This window comes from Spermophilus citellus (genome assembly GCF_964194105.1).
Source record: "Spermophilus citellus genome assembly, chromosome: 2".
NCBI classification, from domain to species: domain Eukaryota; kingdom Metazoa; phylum Chordata; class Mammalia; order Rodentia; family Sciuridae; genus Spermophilus; species Spermophilus citellus.
Genome location: NC_138183.1, coordinates 250,583,544 through 250,611,541, shown reverse-complemented (window position 1 = coordinate 250,611,541; position 27,998 = coordinate 250,583,544). Strand labels below are relative to the sequence as shown.

At 56.9% G+C, this 27,998-nt stretch overlaps 2 protein-coding genes across 15 annotated transcripts; one reads left to right on the top strand and one right to left on the bottom strand.

Moving 5' to 3' along the window:
- The first annotated feature begins 577 nt into the window (after window positions 1-577).
- On the top strand, window positions 578-19,417 carry LTBP3 (latent transforming growth factor beta binding protein 3). Of its 4 annotated transcripts, XR_014020606.1 has the most exons (29): window positions 580-2,113; window positions 4,765-5,100; window positions 5,245-5,447; window positions 5,632-5,737; window positions 5,944-6,036; window positions 6,214-6,336; window positions 6,750-6,908; window positions 7,002-7,187; window positions 7,885-7,901; window positions 7,979-8,051; window positions 8,204-8,302; window positions 10,117-10,242; window positions 10,359-10,490; window positions 10,614-10,742; window positions 10,972-11,094; window positions 11,293-11,415; window positions 13,100-13,222; window positions 13,407-13,526; window positions 14,369-14,497; window positions 14,790-14,957; window positions 15,109-15,192; window positions 15,500-15,628; window positions 15,731-15,868; window positions 15,963-16,103; window positions 16,211-16,372; window positions 16,451-16,531; window positions 16,618-16,749; window positions 16,850-17,052; window positions 19,400-19,417. XR_014020606.1 is itself a non-coding variant. In XM_081281828.1 (28 exons), the coding sequence occupies exons 1-28, from the start codon at window positions 1,789-1,791 to the stop codon at window positions 16,999-17,001; spliced, it is 3,909 nt and encodes a 1,302-aa protein (XP_081137954.1). In that variant the 5' UTR covers window positions 578-1,788; the 3' UTR covers window positions 17,002-17,234. The 4 variants fall into 4 exon arrangements, 3 of the variants coding, with proteins under 3 accessions (XP_081137954.1, XP_081137953.1, XP_081137955.1); XM_081281828.1 differs by lacking the exon at window positions 19,400-19,417 and having other exon boundaries at window positions 578-2,113; window positions 6,753-6,908; window positions 16,850-17,234; XM_081281827.1 differs by lacking the exon at window positions 19,400-19,417 and having other exon boundaries at window positions 659-2,113; window positions 16,850-17,234.
- On the bottom strand, window positions 17,372-27,599 carry SCYL1 (SCY1 like pseudokinase 1). 11 transcript variants are annotated; one of them, XM_081281839.1, is made up of 17 exons: window positions 27,396-27,599; window positions 26,910-27,050; window positions 26,369-26,718; window positions 25,884-25,974; window positions 25,630-25,785; window positions 23,758-23,916; window positions 22,765-22,872; window positions 22,075-22,188; window positions 20,450-20,605; window positions 19,708-19,896; window positions 19,511-19,586; window positions 19,133-19,297; window positions 18,811-18,950; window positions 18,167-18,238; window positions 17,870-18,076; window positions 17,727-17,787; window positions 17,372-17,640 (listed from the first exon to the last, which is right to left on the bottom strand). In XM_081281839.1, the coding sequence occupies exons 1-17, from the start codon at window positions 27,504-27,506 to the stop codon at window positions 17,516-17,518; spliced, it is 2,421 nt and encodes an 806-aa protein (XP_081137965.1). In that variant the 5' UTR covers window positions 27,507-27,599; the 3' UTR covers window positions 17,372-17,515. The 11 variants fall into 11 exon arrangements, with proteins under 11 accessions (XP_081137965.1, XP_081137971.1, XP_081137968.1 ...); XM_081281845.1 differs by having other exon boundaries at window positions 17,870-18,048; XM_081281842.1 differs by having other exon boundaries at window positions 18,167-18,235.
- Between the last annotated feature and the right edge of the window lie 399 nt (window positions 27,600-27,998).

The following is a 27,998-nucleotide window of genomic DNA, read 5'->3' as shown; positions in this document are numbered from 1 at the left end:
GTTCAGATGAGTATGAGGGAAAAAATGAATATAAAATGCTCAGGCCACGCCTGGCAGGTGGTAAGTGGTTAGTATTAATCCCTGCCTCAGAGTGTGACCAGAGCCTAAGGGAGGGGGGCTCCCCCCTCACAAGCCTTCCTGGATTCCAGTGGCAGAGAATCCACTGGGGACACAGAACTGCCCCCTTCCAGCCCTGCAGTGACACAAAATATGGAACAGGGCCTGAGCCACTGAGCAATTCAAGTAGGGCTCACCTCAGTCCCTCCAAAGCCACCCAAATAAAGTCACCCTCAAAGTAAAAGCCATGAGCTGTCTGTTCAGGTGTGCCTGAAGGTGAGCACATCCCCTCTCCCAGGCAGATTGCCAAACCTGCTGCTTTCTTGCCCTGCCTGGGTACTTCTGACCCTGGTCATGAGGCCCCCTAATGGATTCTGTGAGTCAGACACAGGATCCTGGGGGCTCCTGGCAGTCCCTTGCCTTATGGCTCAGGGTCCCTAAACCCCAGTCTTTCTTCCAGACCAGTGGATAGAATTGGCTCCTCTCTAGCCTTTTCCCAACCCAAGACCCCTCCTCAGCCTCTGCCAATCCCTGTCCTGGGCCCTGCTGGGCCCCTCCCCAGCCCCCTGGGCCCTTAAGCAGCACCCCCCTCCTCCCGGCTGTTAGCCTGGGAAGGGGGCCAGGTCCTGAGCTCAGACCTTGGCGATTCCTAAGTGTCTGAGGCCCCGAGCCAGCCCAGCCAGCCAGGCCAGACAGGGAGGGGGGAGTGGCAGGGTGGGCACCAGGAAGCCTTCTAAATGGGGGAGGGGGACTTGGCATGGAAGCTGGGTTTCTAGCCTTTTTCTGTTTTTCTTCCCCACCCTACGGACTTCTTCCTGGGACCTGAGTCCTGGCCAAAAGGTGCCCTTCCTGAGTCCTTATCTCAGAGGGAAGTGGACCAGTACTAAGGAGAAGTGACTTGGGGGCGTGATACCCCCACATGTGCAAGGGCGGCTGCCAAAGAGCTGATCAGCCTGGGTCCCAGCCCCACTCGACCACAATCCTCCGCTTGACCCATCTTCCTCCCCCAGCCTCGGTTTCCCGCTTCGACCGGGCGGGGCGCCTAGTCTACGCGGGCCTCCCCGCCCCGCCCGGAGGAATCTGGCGGGACCGCCCGTGCGTCCCAGGTGAGGACTCCCTGGAAAGGGCCCAGCGCGGTTCCGGCGGGGGCGGGCATCTGGGGCGAGGAGCGCCCCGCGTCGGCCCGCCAGTCCGCACACTCGCGCTCCTCCGGGCGGCAGCGACGACGCTTTAAACAGAAAAAAACTGTCTCCCTGGCCCGGGGCCAGCGTCCCAGCCCCCCTCGCCGCCGCTGCGCCTCGCTCCAGCCAGGGAAAACAACTGCTCACTTCTCCTGCGTCCTCCCCGCGCGCTCCCTGCTTCCCGGCGGCCGCGGAGAGAAGCCCGGCCAGGGGGAGGCGCGGAGCGGGCCGGCCGCCCGGCCTTCCTCTGCCCTCGCTCCTCCTCTCCGCCTCCACTTGCTCCGGTCTCCGCTCTCCGGCCTCAGTTCGGGGCCTGGCTGGGCTTCTCTCGGGCCGAGAAGTTTCTGGGCTCCCCGCAGTCCATCCTCCATCTCTTGGCCTCGCACTGGGCCCCCGCCCGCGCCTGCCGTCCCCTCCCTGCCCGCTCCCTCGGCTCCTCTCCCTCGCTGCCCTCTCCACCCTTGTCCCTGGCTCCCGGCTCTAGATCCCCGCCGGCGCCGGCCCCTCCTCGCCCCCGCCCGGGCGCGCCCCCCGGGGTCAGCGGCCCCGGATGCCCGGGCCCCGAGGGGCTGCTGGAGGCCTGGCCCCTGAGATGCGCGGGGCGGGGGCGGCGGGGCTGCTGGCGCTGCTGCTGCTGCTGCCACTACTGGGCCCGGGCGGCGGGGCCGAGGGGGGGCCGACCGGCGAGCGGGGCGCCGGCGGGGGCGGGGCGCTGGCCCGCGAGCGCTTCAAGGTGGTCTTCGCGCCGGTGATCTGCAAGCGGACCTGTCTCAAAGGCCAGTGTCGGGACAGCTGCCAGCAGGGCTCCAACATGACGCTCATCGGAGAGAACGGCCACAGCACCGACACACTCACGGGCTCCGGCTTCCGCGTGGGTGAGGGCCAGGGGCTCGGGCTGGGGGAAGCCGGGAAGGACAGGCGCCAGGACCAGGTGGGACACAGAGTGGAGCCTCATGCATAAAGGTGGGGAGCTGGGGGTACAGAGAACAGAGATCTCGGCCCCGAGGGCATTAGTAGCTTGGGAGACTGCAGTCCTGAAGGCCAGAGTTGGAGGACTATGGAGGCCTGGCCTCTGAAGCTTTGGGTTAAGGTTGGGGCCTAGGATGGGGTCCTGGATGACACCAGCTTCCCGGAAGGTGTGAGTTCTGAGAAGGAGTGCACAGGTTTTTCAGAGATATGAGCAGGGCAGAAAGCCAGAGAGAGAGAGAGAGAGAGAGAAATATTTTCCTGTCTTTTAAAAATGTCTAAAGCAGGCCCTGCCAGGAGTAGACACCTGTGTTTTCTGGGAGGAGGAGGACTAGGGGTGAGGGCGACAGTCATTGGCAAAGTCTGAGAGGAGGGGGGTTAAGACCTAAGACATAGGGTGCAGGCCTGGAGGTGGGGGCTCGTTTAGGTCCTCAGTCCCTCCTTTTCCTGTCTCCCCACATAAACTCTCAACATCTCTCCCTCAAAGGTACTCAGAGTCTCCGCACCCTACCCCAGGCCCTTAGGACCTCCCCTTCAGCCCAGAGCCCACCCTCTCTACAGCTCTCTGTTCACAGGACCAGGCCTGGGGTTTGGGCCTCCTCCCCCAGGGCCTGTGGGCCAGGCTGGGGGAGGTGTCCCAGCAGTAATTACCCTCCTGGACAGGGTAATTAGGCCGTGCCCAAGATGGCACCAGCAAAACAGCCCCTCTCATACAGTCCCCTGCTCACTCACCCACTCCAGACCTGAGGAACCCTACTCCAGGGGTTCACAGTTCCCAGGAGATGGAGGGTGTGTGTGTGTGTGTGCGCGTGTGCGCACGCACTGGCTGTGTGTAGGGAGCAAGATGAAGCTTTGGAGTGGCACACTGTGATTAGTCTGGGCCTTGTGTTGCTGTTTCCGTGTGTCTAAGTCACTGTCCGGGAGTGTATGGGAGTGTTTACCTAGTGAGCCTTGATGGTGTCAGGAGTCTCTCTCTGTGTGTGACCTGATGACTGTATGTGAGCATGTGTATGCCTGGCCTCCCAGACCCACTAGCCATCCTGTGCAGGCCGCTGTCTCCATCCGTGCTGCCCACATCCCCCAGGCTCAGTGCCCAGGCCACAGTGGGCGGGTGTCACTGGGAGGTCACTCTCACCGCTATGGGTGACTCACTGGGAGGCAGGAAGGAGAGGATCCTGCCTCCCCCCCGGCCCAGGACACACCTCTTCTGCCCAGGACACACCTCTTCTGCCCTGGGAGGCCTGGTCCCCAGGGGGCCGGGCAGGATGGGCTGGGATGCTCAGCCCAACCCCCATGGCCAGGAATGAAGGCTGTCCCTATAAGACCCTTTCAGGTGTCCAGGAGAGCAACAAAGCCACCTTCCCACCTGGGAAGTCAGGGCAGCCTTAGCGAAGACAGGAGCAGGGCTGGAGCTTTCTCAGGAACTCAGGGCCCCAGACTAGAAGCACATGTCAGGTTTGACTATGTGACAGAGCAACCGAAAGTTCTCACCTCTTGCTCAGTCACACTTTCATTCATCCCCATGAACCTCCTTTGAGACCTAGAGCTAGGACCCACCAGGCCCTGCTCTCCAAAGAGCAGAGGTAGATGGTTTAAGGTTCTGGCTGTGTGAGCCTCCCATGTCTAGGCAAGGATAAAAGCAGTGAGCAGGGGTGTGCCATGTCAGAGTTTAATCTGAGGGGTCATTCTCCAGGGATTATGGGATTGCGGACAGGTAGGAGGGAGGCAAGAAACCATGGAGGGTCTGAGTAGCAGGGCCAGAGTCGGGAGGGACCAAGGCCATAGGAAGCAGGGGAGATGGGCTCATGGGACATTACTGAGACTGAAAGGTGGAGCAGGCAGGAGCAAGAGGAGTGGAACCTTGAGGGTCACTTATGCACAGTGAGCCCAGGTTCTAAGGTACTGATTTCTAACAGTATCCCTGGTGTAAATGCCCAAGAAAGGTCCTGGTGGGGCCATAGTTGTATTCAGAGATGGGACATCATTCGCAGTGATGAGGTGGGGGCTGGAGGGGCAAGGTAGAAGGCAGGGGAGAGACAGCCAGTAGAAAGAGAGGCTGAGGCCTGAATTCGGGGGAGAGTGGAGGGAGAAGAGGAGGAGGCACTAGGGAGAACTCCCATGCCCAGGGAAGGCTCCAGAGGAAAGCCAAAGGAAGAGCAGGCTGCTCCCTCCTGATGGTCACCATCATTTGCTACTTCTCTGTGTGAACTGCACTGTGCTAAGCATTTGTACAGTTCTTGTCTCACTGAATGGACACATCTCCATGCACGAGGGCACCGAAGCAAGGGCAGGGGAAGGAAGTTGCTCAGGGTCACACATCTGGCTCACGGCATGGCTAGAATTTAAGTTAGAAACTTAAAACTCCAGAACTCACCATGGGTATAGGGTGTTGGGGACCTAGAGAGGGCAGTTTCCATGTGTGTGATACATTTTCAAATCCAGTTTCCCAAGAAGGATGGAGCCAGTGGGTGACAAGGAAGGTGGGGGGGCAGGACGTGGGAGAGGGGAGGCCTGTGGGCTGGGCTCAGCACAGGCCCTGATCCACCTCCCTCACCCCCAGTGGTGTGCCCTCTGCCCTGTATGAACGGCGGCCAGTGCTCCTCCCGAAACCAGTGTCTGTGTCCCCCGGACTTCACCGGGCGCTTCTGCCAGGTGCCCGCTGGAGGAGCTGGCGCGGCCACCGGCAGTTCAGGTCCAGGGCTGGGCCGAGCCGGAGCCCTGTCCACAGGCGCGTTACCACCCCTGGCTCCTGAGGGCGAGCCTGTGGCCAGCAAGCACGCCATCTACGCGGTGCAGGTGATCGCTGACCCTCCTGGGCCAGGGGAGGGGCCCCCTGCGCAGCATGCGGCCTTCCTGGTGCCCCTCGGGCCAGGGCCAGGACAGACCTCAGCAGAAGGTACTGAAGGATGGGCAAACCCGAGGGGCTCGAGGTGGGAGAGCATGGATATGACCAAACCCTGGCGGGGGGCAGCCCAGGAGAACCTCAGGGCTGCAACCCCCCTGACAAGGCAGCCCTGAGGCCACCGCATCCTGCCCCCAGTGCAGGCCCCGCCCCCCGTGGTGAACGTGCGTGTCCACCACCCTCCCGAGGCCTCCGTCCAAGTGCACCGCATCGAGGGGTCCAACTCCGAAGGCCCGGCCGCGGCCCAGCTTCTGCTGCCGCACCCCAAGCCCCCGCACCCACGACCACCCACCCAAAAGCCCTTGGGCCGCTGCTTCCAGGACACGCTGCCCAAGCAGCCAGTGAGTGAATCCACAGTCCCAAGGGCACCGCCCTTTGGTTTCTCAGGGTCTCCCTGCCCAACTCATTAAAATTGCATAAGGGTCTGCAGGTTGAGGTCGAGGAGCGGGACAGGGAAAGGGCCCCAGGAGGGAGGTGAGTGAGGGCAGGGCACTCTGTGACCTTACCCCCAACCCCTATCCCTAGTGTGGCAGCAACCCCCTACCCGGCCTCACCAAGCAGGAAGACTGCTGCGGGAGCATTGGCACCGCCTGGGGCCAGAACAAGTGCCACAAGTGCCCACAGCTGCAGTGTGAGTGCCTGGTCTCAGTGGGGCTCCCCCACAGGGCCACCCATCCCATCCTCCTCCCACCTCTGCCATAGAAGTCTCCAGCCCAGTGGCCCCAAATTCCTTCCTCCCTTCCCTCTGGCCTCCCCCCCCCCCCCCCGCCGCCTCTTTTCCCTCCAGAGACCTACAGTGTCCCCCTATTCCCCTGCCATGCTGTCCTCTCTCTGCAGACACAGGGGTGCAGAAGCCTGGGCCTGTCCGTGGGGAGGTGGGTGCAGACTGCCCCCAGGGCTACAAGAGGCTCAACAGCACCCATTGCCAGGGTATGGCCAGTAGGAGATTCTGTGGGCTTGGGGAGGGGCAGACCTGTTGTGGGTGGGGAAGGTCTCAAGGTGGGCAAGGGAAGAGACAGAGTTGGGGTAGGACTCTGAGGGTCTTGGAACAGCTTGCTGTCACCTTATGGCTCCAGACTAGAGAAACCAAATTCTCACTTACCACAGACATCAACGAATGTGCGATGCCAGGCATGTGTCGTCATGGTGATTGCCTCAACAACCCTGGCTCCTATCGCTGTGTCTGCCCACCTGGCCATAGCTTGGGCCCCTCTCGAACACAGTGCATTGGTGAGACACAGGGTCCTTGGAGGTTAGGAGGCACAGGTGGGAGGGGAGGAGCTCCCAGGATCGAGAGTCAGGTGAGAAGAGATCAGAAGGGGGTCATGCATTGACTGCAGGAGAAACAAAACCCAGAGAAGACAGAATCAGTGATCAAAGGGGTCAGAGGACATATGAGATCTTAGGTTAGAGGTCATATGACATCAAGGCTTATATGAAGTCAGGGTCCTATAGATCAGGGCTTAATGGGAAGGGGGGGTAAAGTCCAGAGCAGCTAGAATCAGGGGTCAATAGTCGTAGATTTCAGGAGTCACATTAGCCACATGGGGATGGGCTAGAGAAGCAAGGTCTGGAGCAGATGGACAGAGGGATGTGAGCAATAGTTGGTCCCAGAAGCCCATGCTGCCCACTACCCCCTGCAGCAGACAAGCCAGAGGAGAAGAGCCTGTGTTTCCGCCTGGTGAGTCCTGAGCACCAGTGCCAGCACCCCCTGACCACACGCCTTACCCGACAGCTCTGCTGCTGCAGTGTGGGCAAGGCCTGGGGTGCGCGGTGTCAGCGCTGCCCAGCAGATGGCACCGGTATGCAGGGGGCTTGTAGGGTGGCAGGGGTGGGGGGTGGGGTGTTTTCTGTCTGGAAAACACCCACTTTTGTGTCTGCTGTCTTGACCACAGCTGCCTTCAAGGAGATCTGCCCAGCTGGGAAGGGGTACCACATCCTCACCTCCCACCAAACCCTCACCATCCAGGGTGAAAGTGACTTTTCCCTTTTCCTGCACCCTGATGGGCCACCCAAGCCCCAACAGCTCCCTGAGAGCCCCAGCAGGGCACCACCACCTGAGGACACAGAGGAAGACAGAGGTCTGGCTTGATCCCTTGACCCTTGATGCACACATATGACCTCTCAGTCTAAGCCCTAACTCCTAATCCCTTTCCTGAAACACTGATCCTCCCAGACTGGACCCAGAAATTTGACCCTGGGGCATAGCCTCCTAAGCCTTGATCTGTAACCCAAGGACCTCAACCATTGCTCCTCAGACCACCAAGCAACACAGCCTAACTCCAGGAGCTATCTCTAGACCCTTGACCCAGAGACATGACTGTTGGACTCTTAGAGACCCTAACCATAGCCTGAAACAGATGTGCATACCCATAATTCTTGCAGTTGGAGAGGCTGAGGTAGGAGAATCACAGGTTCAAAGACAGCCTCAACAATTCAGAGTGGCCCTTAAGCAACTTAGTGAGACCCTGTCTCTAAATAAAAAATAAAAATAAATAAAGGGCTGGGAATGTGGCTCAGTAGTTAAGCCACTCTGGGTTCAATCCCTGGTACCAAAAAAAAAAAAAAAGGAGGGACTGGGGTTGTGGCTCAGTGGTAGAGTGCTTGCCTAGCATGCACGAGGCACTGAGTTGGATCCCCAGCACCATTAAATGTAAAATAAAGATATTGTGACCACCTAAAACTAAAAAATAAATATTAAAAAAAGGAAAGAGAGAACCTAAGCATACAGATCTGACTCACACCCCAGTGTTTAATATCCCTATTTTTCCCTTTTAGGGGTGACCACCGACCCAGTAAGTATGAGAACCCAGGTGGGAGAGGCAGGGAAGGTGAGGGATTCAGGTAGGGTTTATGCTGCTGTCACCCACAGCCAGTGAGTGAGGAGCGGTCTTTGCAGCAGAGCCACCCTACAGCCACCACCTCTCCTGCGCGACCCTATCCAGGTGAGCTGGGCGCTTCAGGGAGCAATTCTCAGGGGCTAAGTCTGGGGTTGGGGGAGTTAACAGCCTAGGCACTTGGGGGCAGTGAAGCTGGGGTAAGACCTGGGGGGACAAGGGAGGCTCAGTCTCTTAGGAGCCTTGGGTGCTGCCTGCAGAGCTGATGTCCCGCCCTTCACCACCTACTATGCGTTGGTTCCTGCCGGACTTACCCCCCTCCCGAAGTGCGGTGGAAATCGCCCCAACTCAAGTCACAGGTAAGGTCTGCTTGGCAAGGCCATGACCCCCAACTTAATTTCCGCACCCCCCGTCCCCCTCCAATCATATCGTAGCATTAACAGGCTAACACTTGTCCAGGGCTGGGCTCTGGGAAGTCCTGGTGAAAGAGGGATTCCACCGCACCCTCAAATGGCCCAAGCAGCATGGTAGATAGTCTGAGGGCCTTCACTCATTTGACCTGTGTTTATTGAATGCCTGCTATTTGCCAGCACTGTTGAGGTGCTTGGGATGCTGGGGGGAACAAAAATAGAGAAGAATTTCCTGTCTTAGAGCAGACAAAAACCAGATCAATCAGGAAAACAAAACAAAACACCTAGTATTTCTTATAAATGCTATGAAAAAATAAATCAGAGAAGGAGGAAGAAAGTCTGGGGGTTGTGATAATATTTAGGGTATCAATGAGAGAAAACCATGCAGGGTTTTAAAGATGATTAGAAATTCAAGAGGAGTGGGGAAGGGAGGGGCATGCAGTTTGAGGAAAAGAACATTCCGAGGGAAGAGAAGTTTGGGTAAAGGCATGGAAGTATGAAGCACTGGGTGGAGGAGAGAGAAACCAGACACAGATGGGTGTTTCTGAGCCAGGGAAAGCCCAGTGCGTGGAGGCTTGTTAAGAGGCTTGGGTTTGATACCACAGGCTATGGGAAATGTCTGAAAGGACTGAACATCAAAATAAATGCTAGCTCAGACTGAGCAATCCCTCTGTGCCAGGCACTGTCTAAAGAGTTTACAGGCTAAATATCATTTAATCTTCTCATGCTGAAAAGTGAGCCTTGTTGCCTCCTTTTCCAGATGAGAAAACTGAGGTTGAGACAGTCTCAGTAATTTGCTCTAGGTCACACAACTGAGCCAAAGTCAAGCTTGTGTTGGCATGGGCTCCAAAGCCACGAGGGAGCTGTCAACCTGAAACTCTGAACCTAGATGTGCTCCTGGAGTTAGGGCTCAGGTGGAAGGTGGCTGCCCCAGGACTGTGGGAATGTGAAGGATGAGGCACCTGGGGAGGATGTTAAGGAGACCTGTGGAGAAATATTCCAGGGGAGGAGAGCAGCCTGCAGAAGCCTACTAGTGGGTCAGGTAGGAGTGGGTCAGAGCAGAGGTCAACACCACTCCTGGGGTCATGATGGGGGTCAATGGGGGTGTGCTTGAGATGAAACTGTTGGATCTTGGGATCAAAAAAAGGGAGGAAGAGGAAGCAGGGAATCCTGAGCTTGGTGACAAAACAGGGTGAGGAATGTTCCTGCATCTGACCACGTGTGCACAGCTGTGATGAAAGTTAGGATTCCCAGGAAAGGGCTCCTAACTGCCTTGGGAAGGCAGGTAATCATTCTGGAGTGGAGCTCCCAGGTCCCTGGGAGAAGGGGTGTTGAAGTCACTGGTTAAAGGATATTGGTGTGATTGAGGCTATAGGATGACTGGGGAGAATGGGATTTTAAGCCCCTTGGGGAAGGATATTGGGACAACTGAGACCCTGAGGGGATGTGGTTTGGTTTCAGGTGACTGGAGGTCAGGCTCTTGGAGAGAATGGGAATGGAAGTATGAAAGGTCTTGGTATAAAGGTGATAGGGATGTCAGGTACCTAGGGTCCTTGTTTGGGACTACCTGGGATCTTGATATGGGGGTTTCTGGGATGAAGTGTAGAAAATCCTAGGATTGAAATAGGAGTGTGCAGGAACCTGAAGTCACCTGGTGACCTGGTTTAGGTATCCGGGTCTGTGGGTCTGGATGTCAGGGTCTGCCCTGGGGCCGTGGCAGGTGAATGGGCCCTCTTTGCCCCCTGACTCGCCCGTGCCTGCAGAAACCGATGAGTGCCGACTGAACCAAAACATCTGTGGCCACGGAGAGTGCGTCCCGGGCCCCTCGGACTACTCCTGCCACTGCAACCCAGGCTACCGGTCGCATCCGCAGCACCGCTACTGCGTAGGTAGGTGAGCGCCACGCAGCGCTGAGTAGGCGGGCGGTTGAGCAGGCAGATGGCTCTGCGGGAGCCCTGGCTCAAAACTTCCCTTTGATGTCTCCTGGCCCACCGGTCCTTCTCAGACGTGAACGAATGTGAGGCGGAGCCCTGCGGCCCGGGGAGGGGCATCTGCATGAACACTGGAGGCTCCTACAACTGCCACTGCAACCGAGGCTACCGCCTGCACGTGGGCGCCGGGGGGCGCTCGTGCGTGGGTGAGCGCCATGGGCACAGGGGCAGTACTCAGTTTCTTGGGTGGAGAGCGCTCCCCTCCTATGCTCTGGTTAACCCTTCCTCCGCCCCCTGATCTCTTTTCCCGACGCCTTTCTCGCGCTCAGACCTGAATGAGTGCGCAAAACCTCATCTGTGCGGCGACGGTGGCTTCTGCATCAACTTTCCCGGTCACTATAAGTGCAACTGCTACCCAGGCTACCGACTCAAAGCCTCCCGACCGCCGGTGTGCGAAGGTGGGGACCCATCCACACCAAAGGGTGGATCCCAGATGTCTCTCGACCTGGGATGGGGGCGGGAGCCTGCAGTAATCTCTACCCAGCTCTGAGCCTCTCAGATCGGGGTTCGGAAGCCCCAAGCATCCTGTTCTTGTTGATTTGTGTTGGAGAGAGGCCTTCCAAGTACCCTGAGCGCCAGACCAGCCAACTTGTGCCCAGACGGGTCCTACTCCTTTCTCCTGTGCAGACATTGACGAGTGTCGGGACCCTAGCTCCTGCCCGGATGGCAAATGCGAGAACAAACCCGGGAGCTTCAAATGCATTGCGTGTCAACCTGGCTACCGCAGCCAAGGGGGCGGGGCCTGCCGCGGTGAGAGCCGGGACTCGAAGGCTAATGGGTGGAGCCCTTCCCGGATGGGGCGGGGGCAGGACTAGGGGCAGCAAAAGGTGCCTCGTGGGCGGAGCGTCCTGAGAAAGGAGCGCCCCGCCACCAAGCCCAGGCGGAGATTTCTCGACACCGCGCATCCTACGGTGCGGCAGAGTCTGAAGCGAGCTCTCTACGCTGCAGACATCAACGAGTGCTCGGAGGGCAGTCCCTGTTCACCCGGCTGGTGCGAGAACCTTCCGGGTTCCTTCCGATGCACCTGTGCCCAGGGTTACACACCGGCGCCGGATGGCCGCAGTTGCGTGGGTGAGCTCCTGCACGCCCCGATTGCTACCCTCCAACAGCTTGTGCGCTGAAGCCGGGCATTGTAGTCGCCCTGTCTGTAAAATGATGGGTGGACGGGAGGTGACTAATTCATTCCCCAGCTCTTTTATCCAGTCAATCATTTTCTCAGCAAAGGGGCTGCAGAGTTTCCAGTAGGAAGTCTTAGGAGGCAGTGCTTGAAACTGCGTTTGCAATGCATGTCTCTTAAATTTGAAGGTAAAAACATATATCAAACACAGGGTGATGGGCACCCCTGCACTAATGTTTACTGTGCACCAAGCCGTGGGCTAAGGGTTGGGATTAAGAGGACCGAAGACACAGACTGTACCAGAGCTGGGAGCTTGGAAGGAGCTGGGATGCTCCTTGGAAACCAGCACTGGACTGGGAGGAAGAAAACCTGAGTTGTGTTAAAGGACCCATAGGAATTAGTAGAGCAAAGAACAATGAGAGGGAACAGAAGCCAGACAGTAGTGGAAGACATGAGAGTAGTCACCTCAAAATGGCCATAAAATGATGAGACATCAGAGAAATATTGGAACAGATTAACTGGGCATGCTGGTTGGGAGACAAGGTGAAAAAAAGAGGGGAATGAGAGACCCTCTAGGTATGTGGTTTGGTAACTCAGTGGATGGTGCTGCCCACTAGAATACGATACCTAGGGGTAGACATATTTGGGCAGAAAGATTCTGAGTTCTTTGTTGGCCAAGGGGAATCCAAACCCATGGGCACCCTGTGCTTCTCTACTGGAGATGTCAGTAGAGGCTAGGCCATGTGGGTTGGTAGTTTGGTAGTCTTGGGCCATACATACCCATGACTGTGGACTATGGGAGCTATGGAGTGTTGAGGCGAGGCTTGTTCAGTCAAGGAGGGTGAGCTGGGTAAGGGGAGCATTTGGCAGAATTTGGTAGACACTGATGCACAGGGGCAGGTGGAGGTGAGGGAGAAGGAATGGTAAGAGGATTCATGATGGAAAGAGGGACGGTAGGTGGACTGCAGAGCACCATTTAAAAATCTGGGGAAGCCAGGTGTGGTGGTGTTTACCTATAATCCCAGGCTGAAGCAAGAAGATCAAAAGTTGGAGGCCAAGCCAGGCACCATGGCACACGCCATGTGTCTTGGGAGGCTGAGAGGACGAGTTCAAAGCCAGCCTCAGCAATGGCAAGGTGCTAAACAACTCAGTGAGACCCTGTCTCTAAACAAAATACAAAATAGGGCTGGGGATATGGCTCAATGATTGAGTGCCCCTGAGTTCAATCCATGGTACCCCCCCCCAAGAAAAAAGGAATGTTGGAGGCCAGCCTCAGCAACTTAGTGAGACCCTATCTCAAAATAAAAATTAAAAGGTCTGGGGATGTGGCAGGGGTTAAGCATCCCTGGGTTCAATTCCTGATACAAAATAAATAAATAGTTGGGGAAACCTAGAGCAGTATGAGGAGAAGGGCGGGGAGGGTGCCTCATTTAGTGAGGGTCTGTGAAGGGTATGAAGGCCTGGTCTTTTTGGCATCAAACCTAGCCAGGGGCCCTGAAAGCTCTTGGCTTGGCCACTGGCACACGTGGGAGCTGGCCTCAGCTCAGGTACTCCAGGCCATGAGCAGGAATGGAAAAAGAGTAGCAGAGCTCAGAGACTAATATCATCCTGGCCCTCTGACACCCCTGTGTCCTACAGATGTGGATGAGTGTGAAGCTGGGGGCATATGTGACAATGGCATCTGTACCAACACACCAGGCTCCTTCCAATGTCAGTGCCTCTCTGGCTACCATCTGTCAAGGGACCGGAGTCACTGTGAAGGTGAGGGGTCCTAGAGCTGGGGCGCTGGCTTGTCCCTCCCTATCCCAGTACCCTTACTGCCAGGTCTAGTCCCCATCCAGATCCCAGATGTGGTATGGGGCTATGGAGCCTCCCGGGGCACTGAGGGAGGGGTACTTTGGCAGCTTCAGCCCCTGAGACTCCCCACCTCCTTGTTCTCCTACAGACATTGATGAATGTGACTTCCCTGCGGCCTGCATTGGGGGTGACTGCATCAACACCAATGGCTCCTACAGATGTCTCTGCCCCCAGGGGCATCGTCTGGTGGGTGGCAGGAAGTGTCAAGGTATGAGGGATTGGCTGAGGGCTTCTGAGGGGAGTGGCAGGGTGCAGTAAGCCCCCAGATACACTGGCCTTTCTGTCTTTCCATCCATCCATCCATGCATCCTACACTCAGCTGTCCTTCCATTCTTTCACCTGAATAACAGAATAACAGTATAATGACATTAGTGCTTCTGTGATGCTTACTTTGTGCTAGATGTGTTAGTCCAATTTACCAACTCACCCATACTTGTGTTCATCCTCAAGAGATAACTGAGCACTTACTGTTTGCCAGGTTTTGTGCTCTGTACCAAGGGCTCCCAGCCTCCAGTGGTGGTGGTGGTGGTGGTGATAAACTAATTTTCAGCATTAGAGTGCAGGGTGTCAAGAAGGTTCTGGACTAGCAATCAGTAGGGAGATGACCATTGAATTGGGACTTGAAGCAAAATAATAGTGGTTCTCAGACAAAGGCATTGGATGGTATTTCACCCCCCAAGAACAGTATTTGAAAAGTACAAAGATCTGGAAGTTATGTTTCAAGGAGAGCAATACTGATATCCTGAGCATGGGGTTGGAGGGAGCTGGAGGGAGCTGGAGGGTGATGGGACTGAAGGGTATTGGGAGAGCAAACTGAGCTGAGTTAGGACTTCATTCTGTTGTCATTGGGGAACATTGAAGGATGACAGCAGTGAGTGTACCTACCCACCTATGTGGACCAGAGGGCATCTCTCTGGTGTGTACTTGGAAATCAAAGTGGAAATTCAGGTTCTGAATTTCAGGTCCTCAGGGCACACTCCAGGGAAGGAGGCAGTGGTTCTTGTCAGAGCTATTTCTATCCCTGCTTCTTGCTCCCTTTGCTCCCTCCAGACATAGATGAGTGCAGCCAGGACCCTGGCCTGTGCCTGCCCCATGGGGCCTGTGAGAACCTGCAGGGCTCTTACGTTTGTGTTTGTGATGAGGGCTTCACCCCCACCCAGGACCAGCATGGCTGTGAGGGTGAGTATCCTCCCAGTTTTCTCCTCAGTCTAGACAACTCCCCTGAACTGCAGCTGGCCTTCAGAGATGTCCTGGTCCCATCCTCCTGAATTTGGGGAACAGAAAGATATCTCTCTTGCCTGGGGGAGCCAGACTTCCAAGGGCCTGAAAACCATGTGGAGGAAGGAACAGGGCTCTCACATGGTGCTAAAGGGGGGCCAGGGAAAGTGGAGGACAGTGATGTGATGGGTGGGCAATGTAAATGTGGGGGCGGTAGTTTATCTGCATGACTCTGAGCTGCCTTCCCCCTCAGAGGTGGAGCAGCCCCACCACAAGAAGGAGTGCTACCTTAACTTCGATGACACCGTGTTCTGTGACAGCGTACTGGCCACCAACGTCACCCAGCAGGAGTGTTGTTGCTCACTGGGGGCCGGATGGGGAGACCACTGTGAAATCTATCCCTGTCCAGTCTACAGCTCAGGTCAGGAGCCGGCAGGCCCCTTTCCAGAACCTTAGTTTGTGCATCAGGAAACCAAATGAGGAAAATGTCTCCCTGCTGGATAGTTGGGAAATGTGGTGCTGGCTCTGGCCAGCGGACTGTTACTCAGTCCTCCTTCCTTCCCTCCCTGCAGCTGAGTTCCACAGCCTTTGCCCCGACGGAAAGGGCTACACGCAGGACAACAACATTGTCAACTATGGCATCCCAGCCCATCGTGGTAAGCCCCAGCGCGGCTTCTTCCACCAGGTCGGGCCCGCGCTGCCTGGCTCCCAGGCTTGGCTCCCAGGTGCTGGCTTGGCATAGGGGTAGGCGGCGCCAGATCGGCTCTGCGCACACATCAGGCTCGCCCCCACCCCTGTACTCCTGGTCCTTCACTCTGGAATGGTTGGAGGGAAAAACTTCTCCCGCGGGTTTGGCTTTCCTCCCTGCATGAGCCCCGCCCACCCCTTCCGCCTGCCTGCAGGGCGGAACAGTTTAGAGGTATAGGCGGCTGGGCGCCCATGGTTGGTCACCCTCACCCGCAGACATCGACGAGTGCGTGTTGTTTGGGGCGGAGATCTGCAAGGAGGGCAAGTGTGTGAACACACAGCCTGGCTACGAGTGCTACTGCAAGCAGGGCTTCTACTACGACGGGAACCTGCTGGAGTGCGTTGGTGAGCGCAGCTCGCCGCGGCGGCTGGGGGAAGCGGCCGGGAGGCCCGAAAACCTCCCGCCCGCAGGTCTGCCCCTGGCATCCGCACTTTTTCTCCCTGTAGATGTAGACGAATGCCTGGACGAGTCCAACTGCCGGAACGGAGTGTGTGAGAACACGCGTGGCGGCTACCGCTGCGCCTGCACGCCCCCGGCGGAGTACAGCCCCGCGCAGCGCCAGTGTCTGAACCCCGAAGAGATGGGTGAGGCCCGGGCCGGTCAGCTGGGGAGAGGGAGGGGGCGGGGCCCAGGGCGAACTGTGACTGCCACCCCCACCCATCCCCTCGCTGCCTGTAGACGTGGACGAGTGCCAGGACCCGGCAGCCTGCCGCCCTGGCCGCTGCGTCAACCTACCGGGCTCCTACCGCTGCGAGTGTCGCCCGCCCTGGGTGCCCGGGCCCACCGGCCGCGACTGCCAGCTCCCCGAGAGCCCGGCGGGTGAGGGCGATGGGCCGACTCCAGGGCCTCCACACCGGCTTGGGTGGGATGGAACCGAGGACGGTCCCTGCCTCTGGTTCCTCGATGACGGCCGGTTCCCTTCGCAGAGCGTTCCCCGGAGCGGCGCGACGTGTGCTGGGGCCAGCGCGGAGAGGACGGCATGTGTGCGGGCCCTTTGGCCGGGCCTGCCCTCACTTTCGATGACTGCTGCTGTCGCCAGGGCCGCGGCTGGGGCGCCCAGTGCCGCCCGTGCCCGCCGCGAAGCGCCGGTGAGCTGGTGAGGGGAACTCTGAGGGCGGTAACTGGGGTACACCGATGACGTCGCTCACCTCACCCCACACTCCCAGGGTCCCAATGTCCGACATCGCAGAGTGAGAGCAATTCCTTCTGGGACACGAGTCCCCTGCTGTTGGGGAAGCCATCGCGAGGTGAGTAAGGCCTAGGGGGACGAGGCCGGGTCAGCACCATCGTTAGGGGGCGATGTTGACATCGGTAATTCCACCGGTCCTCACAGACGAGGACAGCTCGGAGGAGGACTCCGATGAGTGTCGCTGTGTGAGCGGCCGCTGCGTACCGCGGCCAGGCGGCGCGGTGTGCGAGTGTCCCGGTGGCTTCCAGCTGGACGCCTCTCGCGCGCGCTGCGTTGGTGAGCTGGACAGTGGGGCCCCGGGGGCGGCGGAGGGGCGGGGCGGCGCCCAGCCGGAACTGGAAGCTAAGCGAAGTCCGCACCTGTCAACCACCTGCAGACATCGATGAGTGCCGAGAGCTGAACCAGCGCGGACTTCTATGCAAGAGCGAGCGCTGCGTGAACACGAACGGCTCCTTTCGCTGCGTCTGCAAAGCCGGCTTCGCGCGCAGCCGCCAGCACGGGGCCTGTGTGCCCCAGCGCCGCCGTTGACACAACCCATGGCCTGCATCTCACGCTGACGGGTTTTCATTGACATTGGGGGTGAGCTCGGTCTCTTATTCCTGCCTCAACTAGGGACAGGGACCCAGGAACCCTCTGGGGCCCACAGACCCCTTTCTGTACCCCTAGACCCAAGGGTGTCCATAGTGGTCCAGTCAGGTTCACTGCAGATACAGGTCCGCAGGGTGCTGTCGGTCTTGCTCCCTGAGGATGATTCTCGTAGACGCTGATAAATCAGATCGTGCCTCTTCTGTTTACTCGCGGCTTTGAAAGCAAATTGATGTTCACATCTACTGCTGGTGGGGACTGCACAGAGCAGTACCAGATCCCAGCCACCCAGAGGGGCTAGCTGAGCCCGGGACAGGGGTGTGAAATAGAATTTATTGTGGCTCTGATTATGTACACATGAGATGTGCCTGGCTAGGCCAGCCGGGCTCACATGGTTTGTACAATAAATACATCCGCGGGGCCTGCTCTCCGTGGCTGGGAGGGCTACCCCAGAAGTTCAGTCCAGCTTTCTTGCTCCCAGCTTCATGGGGCCCTTGGCTGCCTTCTTCTCTGCACGTTTGGCCTCCATCTCCCTGCGCCGGTCCTCACGCTTTTTCCGTGCCAGCTCGGCCTTGACCTGTCCTGGAGTCAGGAAGGGGAAGCAGGCTGAGGGCTGACCTGCCCTGTCCTGCCCCCTAGTCTGTCAGCCCTCCAGGGGAAGGACTTACGACTCTCAGTCTCCAGGCCCTCCCAGTTGTCCTCACCCCATGAGTCCGATTCTGGCCTGGGCTGAAAAGGGAAGTGCGGGCTGCTGTGGGGGCCAACTCCTGGATGAGTTCCACCCCGGTCTGCACCCTCAACAGACCCATACCTGGGTGCTAGAACGCACAGACAGGGCAGCGAAGGGGTCACCCTTGTCGTTGGACTCTGGGCCACCCCAGTTATACTCGCTGGCCAATCTTGTGCCTTCAGGGGGTGGCTCTGGGGAGCTGGGCTCCTGCCAGCCCTGCTCCCAGGAGCCTTCAGCTTCCCAGTTGCTCCAGTCTGACTCAGGAGATTTGTGTTCTGGGGGGCTGACCTGCAGAAGGGTGGGAAGGAGTGGTTGGGCCTGCCCAGAGGCAGGAGCCAGATCCTGCCCCACAGACACACTCTGCCTGACCCAGCTCACCTGTCCAGCTATGCTTGCTTGGCCCCTGGTACTCCAGTCATCCTGTTGGGCCAACACAGACTCAGCCTCCTGCTGCAGTATGGGAAGGAGAGGGGCATACCAATGACACACCCAGCCCTCCAAAGGGCAAGTAAGTGGGCCCCGGCCTGTCCTAGACATGAGCTTGGCCCTTTGGTCTTTTACCTTCCTTCATTTCCTTCCCTGTCAGCCAGATGGGGAAACTGGCCAGAGCTCTGATACAATTCACTCAGAGCAGCACCACTCCCTCCCCCCGCCCATCCTCAGCCACCCCTGCAGCATGCATGGTCTGGTTTTAGAGGAGGGTATATGGGGGACTATCCTTACTCACCCCAGGCTGAGTGGGCACTGGAGTAAACAGTGGGCACACAGGAGAGTAAGAAGTCCAGCAGGCAGCCTAACCACTGCCTGCCCTGCCTCTCATCTGACCCTGCTCCTGGAGACCCCTGGGATTGGGGAGGAGATCAGCTGCTGTCTCTGACCTACAGTGGCCAACTTCATGAGGTCTACCTGTCAGGACTGCTGTGCAGATAATACAGGCTCAACTCCAGCCAGGCCCCATATGTCTGGATTGGCAGCCTGTGGCTCTCTGGGGGTCCCCTGAGAGCCTCCTCAGCCCCACTAACCTCCAAGCTGCCCCAGTCCTCATCATCCCATCTGTCAGCAGTACTGCTATCCTCTGTTGTGTCCTTGTCCTCCTGTGTCTCCCAGCGGTCTGAGGTTGTAGAGGTGGCAGAGAGAGGTGTGGGGGCTGGGGCAGGATGTCCTAGAGAACAGAGGCCCCGGGGCTCTCAGGGAGGTTTTGGGAGAGGACAGAGGTTGCTGAGAGGAAAGGGATACACAGAAGGAAGGGGCACCAAGGAAATCCACAAGGAGACTAGACCCCATTCCATCCCCTATGTCCCCATCACCCTCCTAGGGGAACCAGATAATAGCTGGGACACTCACCCTCAGGCATTGGTCTCTGGGGCACATTGGTCTCAGCCTGTGTAGCCATGGGGTGTGCACGGATGAATTTAGAGGTAAGTGAGGAGACTCCAGTCACAGCCCAGCCTGCCCAGCTGGCTGCAGCTCCTCCCATCCCAGGGCTGGAAGCTGCATGGACATCCTTCTCTGGGCAAAAAGAAAAACAGATATGGGCTCAGGCTCCACAGGGAGGTGATAGAAAGGCAAGTACCCTAACAATGACTTGTAACCGTCCCCTCCCTATTATAGGCGGAGGTCTTCCCATCTGTGAAATGGATGCTCCAGTGGAGGTGGGACATGCCAGATGACAGGCAAGGACATGGAAGTGGGGGAAGAGGGAACACAAGCATGGCCACTCACCCACTTCTGCCAACTGGGTGGGATCCTCAGACACAGACTCCAGTTTGGACAGGAAGCTTCGAATGGCCTTGAAGGCCTGTGGGATAGCAAGGGGCCAAGCTGGGGGCTCCAGGGTTCCTGAGAGCCTACCAGACTGGTTAGGGCTCAGATATAACCCAGAGTCCCCGCTCCAGGGCCCAGCCCCAGCTATGCCTCACCTGGTCCCGCACAGATTTTTCAGGGTCCACAGTGAGGCCACACAGTACAGGCAGGATCTTGTGGGCACAGTCGTTCATTGAGTAGAAGTTGTGGGTGGCAGCAAAGCCCAAAACACCCGCAACCCGGGATGGTGCAAATGGGTCCTTAGTGGCCCGGCTGAAGGCGGAGGTGAGGACTCTGTATCTGGTCTGGAGTAGGGCAGGGGAGAGAACTCCTAAGTATACAGTCAAAAGTGGGACCTAGAACCTCCAGATCAGGGGCCAACCATGGGACCTCCAGGGTCTAAAAATGTGTATTTATCAAAAATAGCTTAAAAGGCACAAATTTACCTAAAACTCTGGATCTGGATTTCTCCTCCTAGAATCCTGGACTCCTTTCTGCCTCAGGGGAACAAGGGCCAGAACAGCAGCCACCCTGAGGCTAGATCATGTGCCTCCCTTCTTCCCTGCCCTGCTGATCCCACTCATTCATTCCTGTTACTGTCTGGGCACAGCAGGTGTCACATTTTAAAACTTGGGGGATGCACACAGGTTTGGGGCTAAGCCAACCTGGATTCAGATCCTAGATTCACACCTATGCACTGTGTGACTTGGCACAACTCACTCCACCTTTAGGAGCCAAGACACTGAGGCTAGCAGGGCTCTCTGGGAGCCTTTGTGTGGGAGATGATGAATGACCACACACACAAGGTTCCTGGCTCGAGAGGAGGCCATGGTCCTATGGCAGCTGTAGGAGACTCACACTGGCACTGAGGTAGGAGCCAATTTTTCCCAGGCAGACTGTGGTGTTGCAGCGGATTGGGCCCTGTTCATCCTTGGCCTGCAGCCGGGCAAAGTGCTTCATGAGCTCCACGTTGAGGTTGGCTTCATTTAGCTTTGGGGCCAGGAGCAGCATGGACTGTGGGGTGAAGTCAACAGTAGGTATTGTGGGCCAGGACAGGAATGGTCTTCTGGGCCACTGGTGGTCCCTGGCTCTTAGCAGACCTGCCAAAGCCTGCTAAAGCCCACTCGGCCTTCTCCTGGCCCACCCAGTATGTTGAGAAAGGGGAGCTCCCCCTTTCCTGTCCCCTAAAGTAAGATCTCAAAAGTCTTGTACTCCTGTCTCCCATCTCTCTCCTGCCTGCAGTACACACAGGCTCTCACAGGAACATTCCCCACAGTGTACCAAACTGGCTTAGGCTGAGGTCACCAATGAACTCCAAGTCACTAAATTCAATAGTCAATTCTGCCTCATCAAACTTGATTCCTTAGCAGTTTTGATAACCCTACCACCACCACCAAATTCTCCCTCTGCTTTGAAATTTTTGTTTCTGGTCTACCAGGAAAGGAGTCCTGGTCCTCCCCCCAGCCTCACTGGCTGCTCCTTTTGCTGAAATCTTAATCTTTAGACACCCCAAAACAAGTCATTTGGCCTTTTTTTTTAATATTTAACACTGGGCCCTGTAATCTCACCTACTTCATGGCTTTAAATGTCTCTCTGTTAGCTGATAGCTCCCAAGTGTGCACCACTTGCCAAAACTTCTTGCCTCAACTTCACATGTGCATAACCAGCAGCCAGCTCAACAGCTCTACCTGACCATCGAGCAGAGCTGGCCAAGCCAGGGCCCAACCGCCTTCTACAAACCTGCTCCTCACTCAGACCACAGCACTGCTCTGTTCTACCCACCACCACACACCTTGCAGGTGGGCTTTGCTGGTCTCATTCCCAATGAATACAGCAGGTTTCCACCACACCAACAAGGCCCAACATTATCCTCTGACTTCGCCTCCTTCAGCCATCTCCTTTCAGCCATGCTAAACCACTTACTTCTACTTCCTACTTCTATAGTCCAGGCAGCTTCCAGACTCCAGGCCTTTGCACCTGCCGTTACTTTTGCAGGAGACACATTTCTTCCCCATCTCTTCATGGGTTGAATCCTTCACCTCCTTACTTTCAAGGGATACCTCCTAAGCAAGGTAGTCCCTTTTTAAAAACTGTAGACCCTCCTCTCCCCAACTCTTTTCTGATGTGATATATATTTTCTAATTCTATTTCTTGTCTGCCAAGCCCATTGTCTGTACCCCTCAAGGGAAAGGGGCTTGGGCTGCCTTGTGCAAACTGCATACTAGCCCAGGGCACAGGATGGGCACAAAGAAATGTTCAGTGAGGTCTGCTGAAAGGACTGTAGGTCACACCTGCCGCATACCACCACTGGCTGCAGGACAGCCTCCACAGCCTGGACCAAGCGCAGAGCACATGGTAGTACGTGCCCCACCCATAATGTGCTTAGACTTGCAAGCAGAAGCCATGGCCTCTGTGTCCTGTAAACAACCCCCTCCATGCCCTGGAAAACTGGAGGTGGTTACTCTTTGCCTGGCCATACCTACCTTGACTGTCTGCTCCCGGATGGCAGGGTTGGTATCCAGAAAGCCATGTACAACATGGGGAAAGATCTGGGTGTTGACTGTCGGCTCATCAAGGTATTGGATAAACTGCTCCATCTGTAGCCCAGGAGGGTAGAGGGTAGTGTGTGTGGGGGAGAATACAGCCAGCCCTCTCTCGCCCCATACAGGTTTGGAGCCACTCTGGTTTCCCACTATCCACCCCTGGCCAGCCAGGTTAGCTTATTAAGCCCCATGCCTGTGTTTGACCTCAAGAGGCTTGATGCAGAGAGGGATTGGGACCTGAGAGCCACAAGTTCTTCCTGGCTCACAAGAGTCCCCTATCCTAGGCCCCATCAGTCCTATGTAATGTTCCCAGTTGCCCTGGGTTGGCAGGAGATGTTTTATCTCCACTCATCCCAGGGTGACCACATCAGAAGATGGGGTGGCACCTGAGCCCTGTAGCCTGGGCACTCCTGAGATTGCCAAGGAGCCCTGTGATCCACCTCATGACAGCCTGGCCTCCCTGCTCCCTCATCTGTGGAATGTTCAGGGGAGGGTTTTCTGGGGTCCCTTTGCAGCCAGGAAAGGGGCTCCAGTCACCTGCTTGGAGCAGGAGGTAAGGAAGGTGTCTCTCCAACAACCAGGGTGGGTCTGGGTGGGTAGACCAGGGCAGGGCCTGGCCAAGGCCCCTACCTGCTGCAGGAGGCGGATGCGCATGGCGCGGTCGGTGGATGAGAACATCTTGACCACCACAGGAATGATCTTCTGCTGATACTCCTCAGCACTGAGGAACTTGCCCACCTGAGGATAGGAGGGAACAAGTGTTTAGCCACGTCCCCAGGGCTGGATGACTTCACAGGGCTCACTTGACTTACTCAGGCTCCCTGCTGGTTTTCCAGGGTAGGAAGGAGATGACACCAGAGTAGAGGCATCAGGCATTTCCCCAGCAGCTCCTCTGCCCCTACCCCAGCTCAGTCCTGCCCCTAACCTTTCAGGTTCAAGGCCTCTTTTAGGAAGCTGATGGAAGCTGTGCCCCTCCCTATGAATAGGTGTCTGAATGTCATATGTACACAGAATTCTGCCTGTGATTTCTGGGGATTCCAACTTTACAGGACTTGATGGCTGGCTTTTCTACTTCTAGCAAGTTCCTTCAGGGAAAAAGGATGTCCTGGGGATGGGGCACGTAAGGGAAAGGCAGGTGACCCTGAAAGGTGGGCTGGGGTCTCAGGAAGCAGGAAGAATCCAGCCCCAGAAGTCACCTGAGTGGTTAGGAAAGAGGAGAGGAAAATGGGGTGATGGGCAGGTAGTCTCCAGAGCCCTGGGAAAATGGTTGCACAGATCAGGCTAGGAGAGTCTGTCTTAGGAAAGGAGGAAGGGCCAAGTGCCCTGAAGCAAGGGTCTGAGGATCAAGAAATGTAGAGGCACAGGTTCTTTGCTCTCAAAGGGCAAGAAGTCCCCACAGTCTCCCTGTAGCTGCTCAGGAGGTCCTGGCTTGCTGAACCACCAGGACGCTGGCAGAAAGCCACCTCATATGGGTCTTCCCTGACCAGGCTGCCTGCCCCAGGATGCCCCATAGGGCTGTTCCCAGTCCAGGATCATCTCTTTTGCAGTTTGGATACACCCTGCCAGCTCTCTGGATCCCACAGGTCTTGAGGCTCCAGGCTTTCCAGGTCTCCCCTCAATTACCTTGAAGAGGGGTGTGAGGACCACAGCCCCAGCGTTGCCAAACTCGAAGGCAGTCAGCAGCTGGGGCAGCACCTTGTGCCGACAGAAATCCTCAGGGAATGAGTCCAGGCTCTTGCTCAACTCTTGGAAGAATTTTTGCTTCTCGGCCGGCTCTTTGATCTAGGGGAACAAGGACAAGGCACAGGGAGGAAGTCAGCCTGGTCACACACATTGCCCAGTCACAAGTGAGGACAGGAAGTCACCCCAGGTCTGAAGGGACAAAAATAAAGCTGTGGGCTCTAGAGCCCAACTGCCTAGGCTCAAAGGCCAGCTTTCCTGCTTACTTGCCATGTGGTTTAGGCAAGTTCCTCCATCTGTAAAATGAGTTAATAACTCTATCACCGCATAGGGTTGTTCTGAAGATTCAATTGGAAAATGCACATAAAAGCTGTCAGCACAATGCCTGGCACACAGCAGGGCCTCCAGTGACTGTCCTTATCTTGGCCACCTAACTGCTGGAAGAGCAGCCACTAGGGGCATCATACCCTCGGTCAGCAGCAGTGACTGCTCACAACAGCCTAGATGGGAAAACACTTAAAAAAGGGGGAAGGGCCATGTGAGAACTCCACCTAACACAGCGCCTGCTGCCCTCACCGGCCCCCACTCCCCCACCCCAGCCCAGAGGCAGCAGGGCTCAGCATTTCCAGTGGCTTCTTCAAGATGCAGTTCAGTTCCCCATCTTCCAACAGCCCCCCCTATCCCCACCTAAGCCAATATTCTCCACTCTGTTCCTTGGAAGTCTGTGGAAGTGTCTGTCGCCCTCCTCCCCTGTCCTGATTCTCAGCCACCTCTCTGTGTTCACCACACATGATTGGGCCAGAGCAGGTGCAGAGAGCAGACCTCCCTCCTTCATTCCGTGTGACTCTCCCTTTACACAGATGCCAACATTGAGGTTCAGAGGTAAAGCACAGGGTGCCCTCCTCACATCTTCTCATGAGCTGGTCCCTCTGTCTGGAACACTTCCCCCAGTTACTATCCCTATGGCTCCCAAGTTCCTGTCCTTCAGGTCCTATTTCAAATGTCATTCCTAAGAGAGCTCTTCCCTGAGCACCCCATCCCTTCTATTTTCCTGCGGGCAAAGAGAACTGCCTAAAACAGGGACCTGGTCTATTAACCCCTTGCTCACTCCTTGAGGGCAGGTCTAGATCTGTCTTTCCCTCCCCACCCCACTCCAAGCCAGCATGGGGCATGGCACCCTGGGGACCAGAGTCAGAAAGTATTGAAGTAGAGTTGCTGGAGCAACAAGAACACTCACTAAGGATCTCTACTATGTCCAACATGCACAGCGGCCCTCTATGTTCCACAGTGGTGCATTCAACCAACCATTAATAACAGACATTAAAAATTAATGTGTCCATATTGACATGTAGACTTACTTTTGTCATTGTTCTCTAAATGATACTGTATAATAACTGTTTTCATAGCACTTTCATTTTATTAGGTGTTATATGCCATCAAGAGATGATTTTTAAGAATGTGAGAGGATGTAAATAAATCATATGTGTAAATACTATGCTGCTTTATATAAGGGACTTGAGTATTCTTGGATTTTGGTGTCCTTGGGAGTCCTAGAACCATGGATATCATGGACATCAAAGACGACTAGGCTGTGTACTCCCCACGATCCTGTGAAGTAGGCACTATTACTAGAGCTAAACTTCAACAAAGGGAAGCCAAAGCAAGGAAGAGTTGGAGCCAGAGTTGCATCCAAAGGGCCTATTTGTATAGTCCATGCCTGTCTTCAAAGGGTTCAGTTGTGAGAGAACCTAAAAGTGGGGTATAGGGCAATTATGGGAAATGTAGGGCCAAAGCCTAGGCAGGTGGGGGGCTTACCTGAATCTCTTCCAAGAAGAGGTTGGTCTCCACAAAACGGTTGTTCATGAAACCACCAGGTGCCTGGCAGTTCTGCAGAAAGCGGGCTGGGTTGGGACGCACCTTAGGGTTGGCTCCCACCAGTTCACAGTAATGGGGCACCAGGGATTTGGGGATCTGTAGGATAAGACTCAGTGTCAGAGAAGGGGTGGTTGGTGAAAGAGCAGAGAAAGAGCAGCTGGGGCAAGGCAGACAGCCAGGGGCTGGATACTTACCTTCCCAGGATTGCGAAGGGCAGTCGCCCGAGGTAGGGGCCCATTGAAGACTTCCCAGATGAGGCAGCCCAAGCGCCACATGTCTGCTGACCTGTAGCAGTAATCCAGAGCTGCTCAGAGCCCTACCACCCATTAATGCAAAACTCATCCTGCCATGGCAGGTCCTGGCTGTGTCCCTCAGGTGACCCATCAGCCTTAAGCAGCTGGTTTCACTAGCCCCATTTAACATATAAAAAACCCAAGGTTCAGAGAGGCAAGGACATCTGTCCTGGGTCACACAATTTTCAAATTCAGAACCACCCAATGCCCAAGCTTATGTCCAACCTGCCCTACTACTATGGAGCTTCTGGTAGCAGTCCTGGGACCCTGATACTCTCCCAACCAAGCAACAAGGGACAGGGGAGTGCCAGCTAGTCTAGAGATCCTGAGGCTACAGGGGCCTCCACAACAGGACAGACTGAGGTATGCCGCCCCCAGTCACCCACCACTTCTCTCTGACCACTCTGCTGCTGTTGTCAGTCAATTCCGGGGGGTCATACTGCTCAAGTTCAGGGATCCCCTTGCGGGGTGGTCCCCCACCATTGCCCTGGGCTGAGTACATGTAATCCAGGCCCCCAAGTTTCCACTCGCCAGCTCGGTCCACAAACACAGCAGCCATACAGACGTTATTGTGGATAAGGTTGCAGTCGTTGACCAAGAAGCTGAGGGCTTTCACTATCTGGTGTAGCCCCCAGGACAACTCCTGCTCCTTCAGGCCACCAGCATCCACTCGAGCCTTGAGGTACATTCCCAGTGGGGTCACAGCCTCTGTCACTACATGGAGGCACTTTTCTGTCTAGGGAAGGAGAGAGGGATGTCAGGGATGGGTTAGGGAGAAGAAGGGGAGATGAGGAACAGGGACAGTAGAGAAGCTCTAACTCTGGGGGTGCTGAAATCCAAGGGGTGGAAACCAAGGGACAGAGTGAAGACAGCAGTGGGAGACTGGGAAATGGTGAGAACAGAGATAAACAAACGCAGTGCAGATACCTCCAGCCCATCGATATAGGCCAGGATGTTGGGGTGCCGGAGAGTTTTGAGGCGCTTGAAGGCAGCTTTGGCCACCTGGGTCTGCTCTTCGGCGCCAGGCTTCACGTCGTACACGAATATGGACACCAGGCTGCCTGTGGCCTGGAGGACAGAGAGGCCTGGGGGTGGGGGCCAGGCTGACCACTCGGCTGGGCCTGGGTCTCACCATTTCGTAGATGGTCCCCGGAGCAGAAGAAAAGAGACGCAGGCCAGGTCTCTCCCCTGGTCAGTCCGTAGGGACTCGGCCGGGCCCACGTGACCCCTACCCTGTCTGCCTGTCGGTCCCTCGGTCCTTCCGCCCGCCACGTCGGCACTGCCCGACCCCTCCCGGCCCGTTGCCCCGAGCCTCCGCCTCCACGTCAGACCCGGCGCGACGCAGAGGAACCGGCGGTGCGCAGTAGGCGAGGCCGAGGTCTGCCGCGGCCTGCAGAGCCGGGCCGCACTCACCTTTTTGCGGCCGCGGTGCAGGACCCAGGGTCCGGGCGGGCTGCCTTCAGGAGCCTCTGGGCTGAGCTCGAACGGAAAGTCCCGGACCGGGTCCCGGGCAAAGAACCACATCGTCCCCGCCGCCGCCGCCGCCGCCGCCGCCGGCTCGGGCGCCTCCGCTCCGGGTCCTCCGGCCGCCCGAGCCGGGGGCGGGGCGGGGGCGGGGGCGGGGCCTGGCCGGGGCGGGGGCGGGGCCGGAGACTGGGAGGGCGGGGCGGGGCGGGGCGGGGCCGGCAGCGCCAGAACCAACCCTCCGCTTCCGCGGCGGGGTCAGCCCTTCCAGATCGCCCGAACTGCTCGGACTTCTGCGTCCTTAAAGGCAAAAGGGGTGTGGAAAGAGAGCCCACCTCCTAGCGTTATTGTAAGGATGAGAGCTTGAGAAGAAACAGATGAGAAAACCGAGGCGATGAAGGGGAGAGACGGAGAGACAAACCGTGAAGGAAGGCGACTGCCAGCAGAGAAGGGGTGGTAGTGAGTAGTGAAGTAGAAACTTTTGGAGATGGTTGTGCCCAGGGTCTGAAGTGCTGGAGCTAGTGAGTGGTGGCTCCAGGTCCCAGCAAGGAG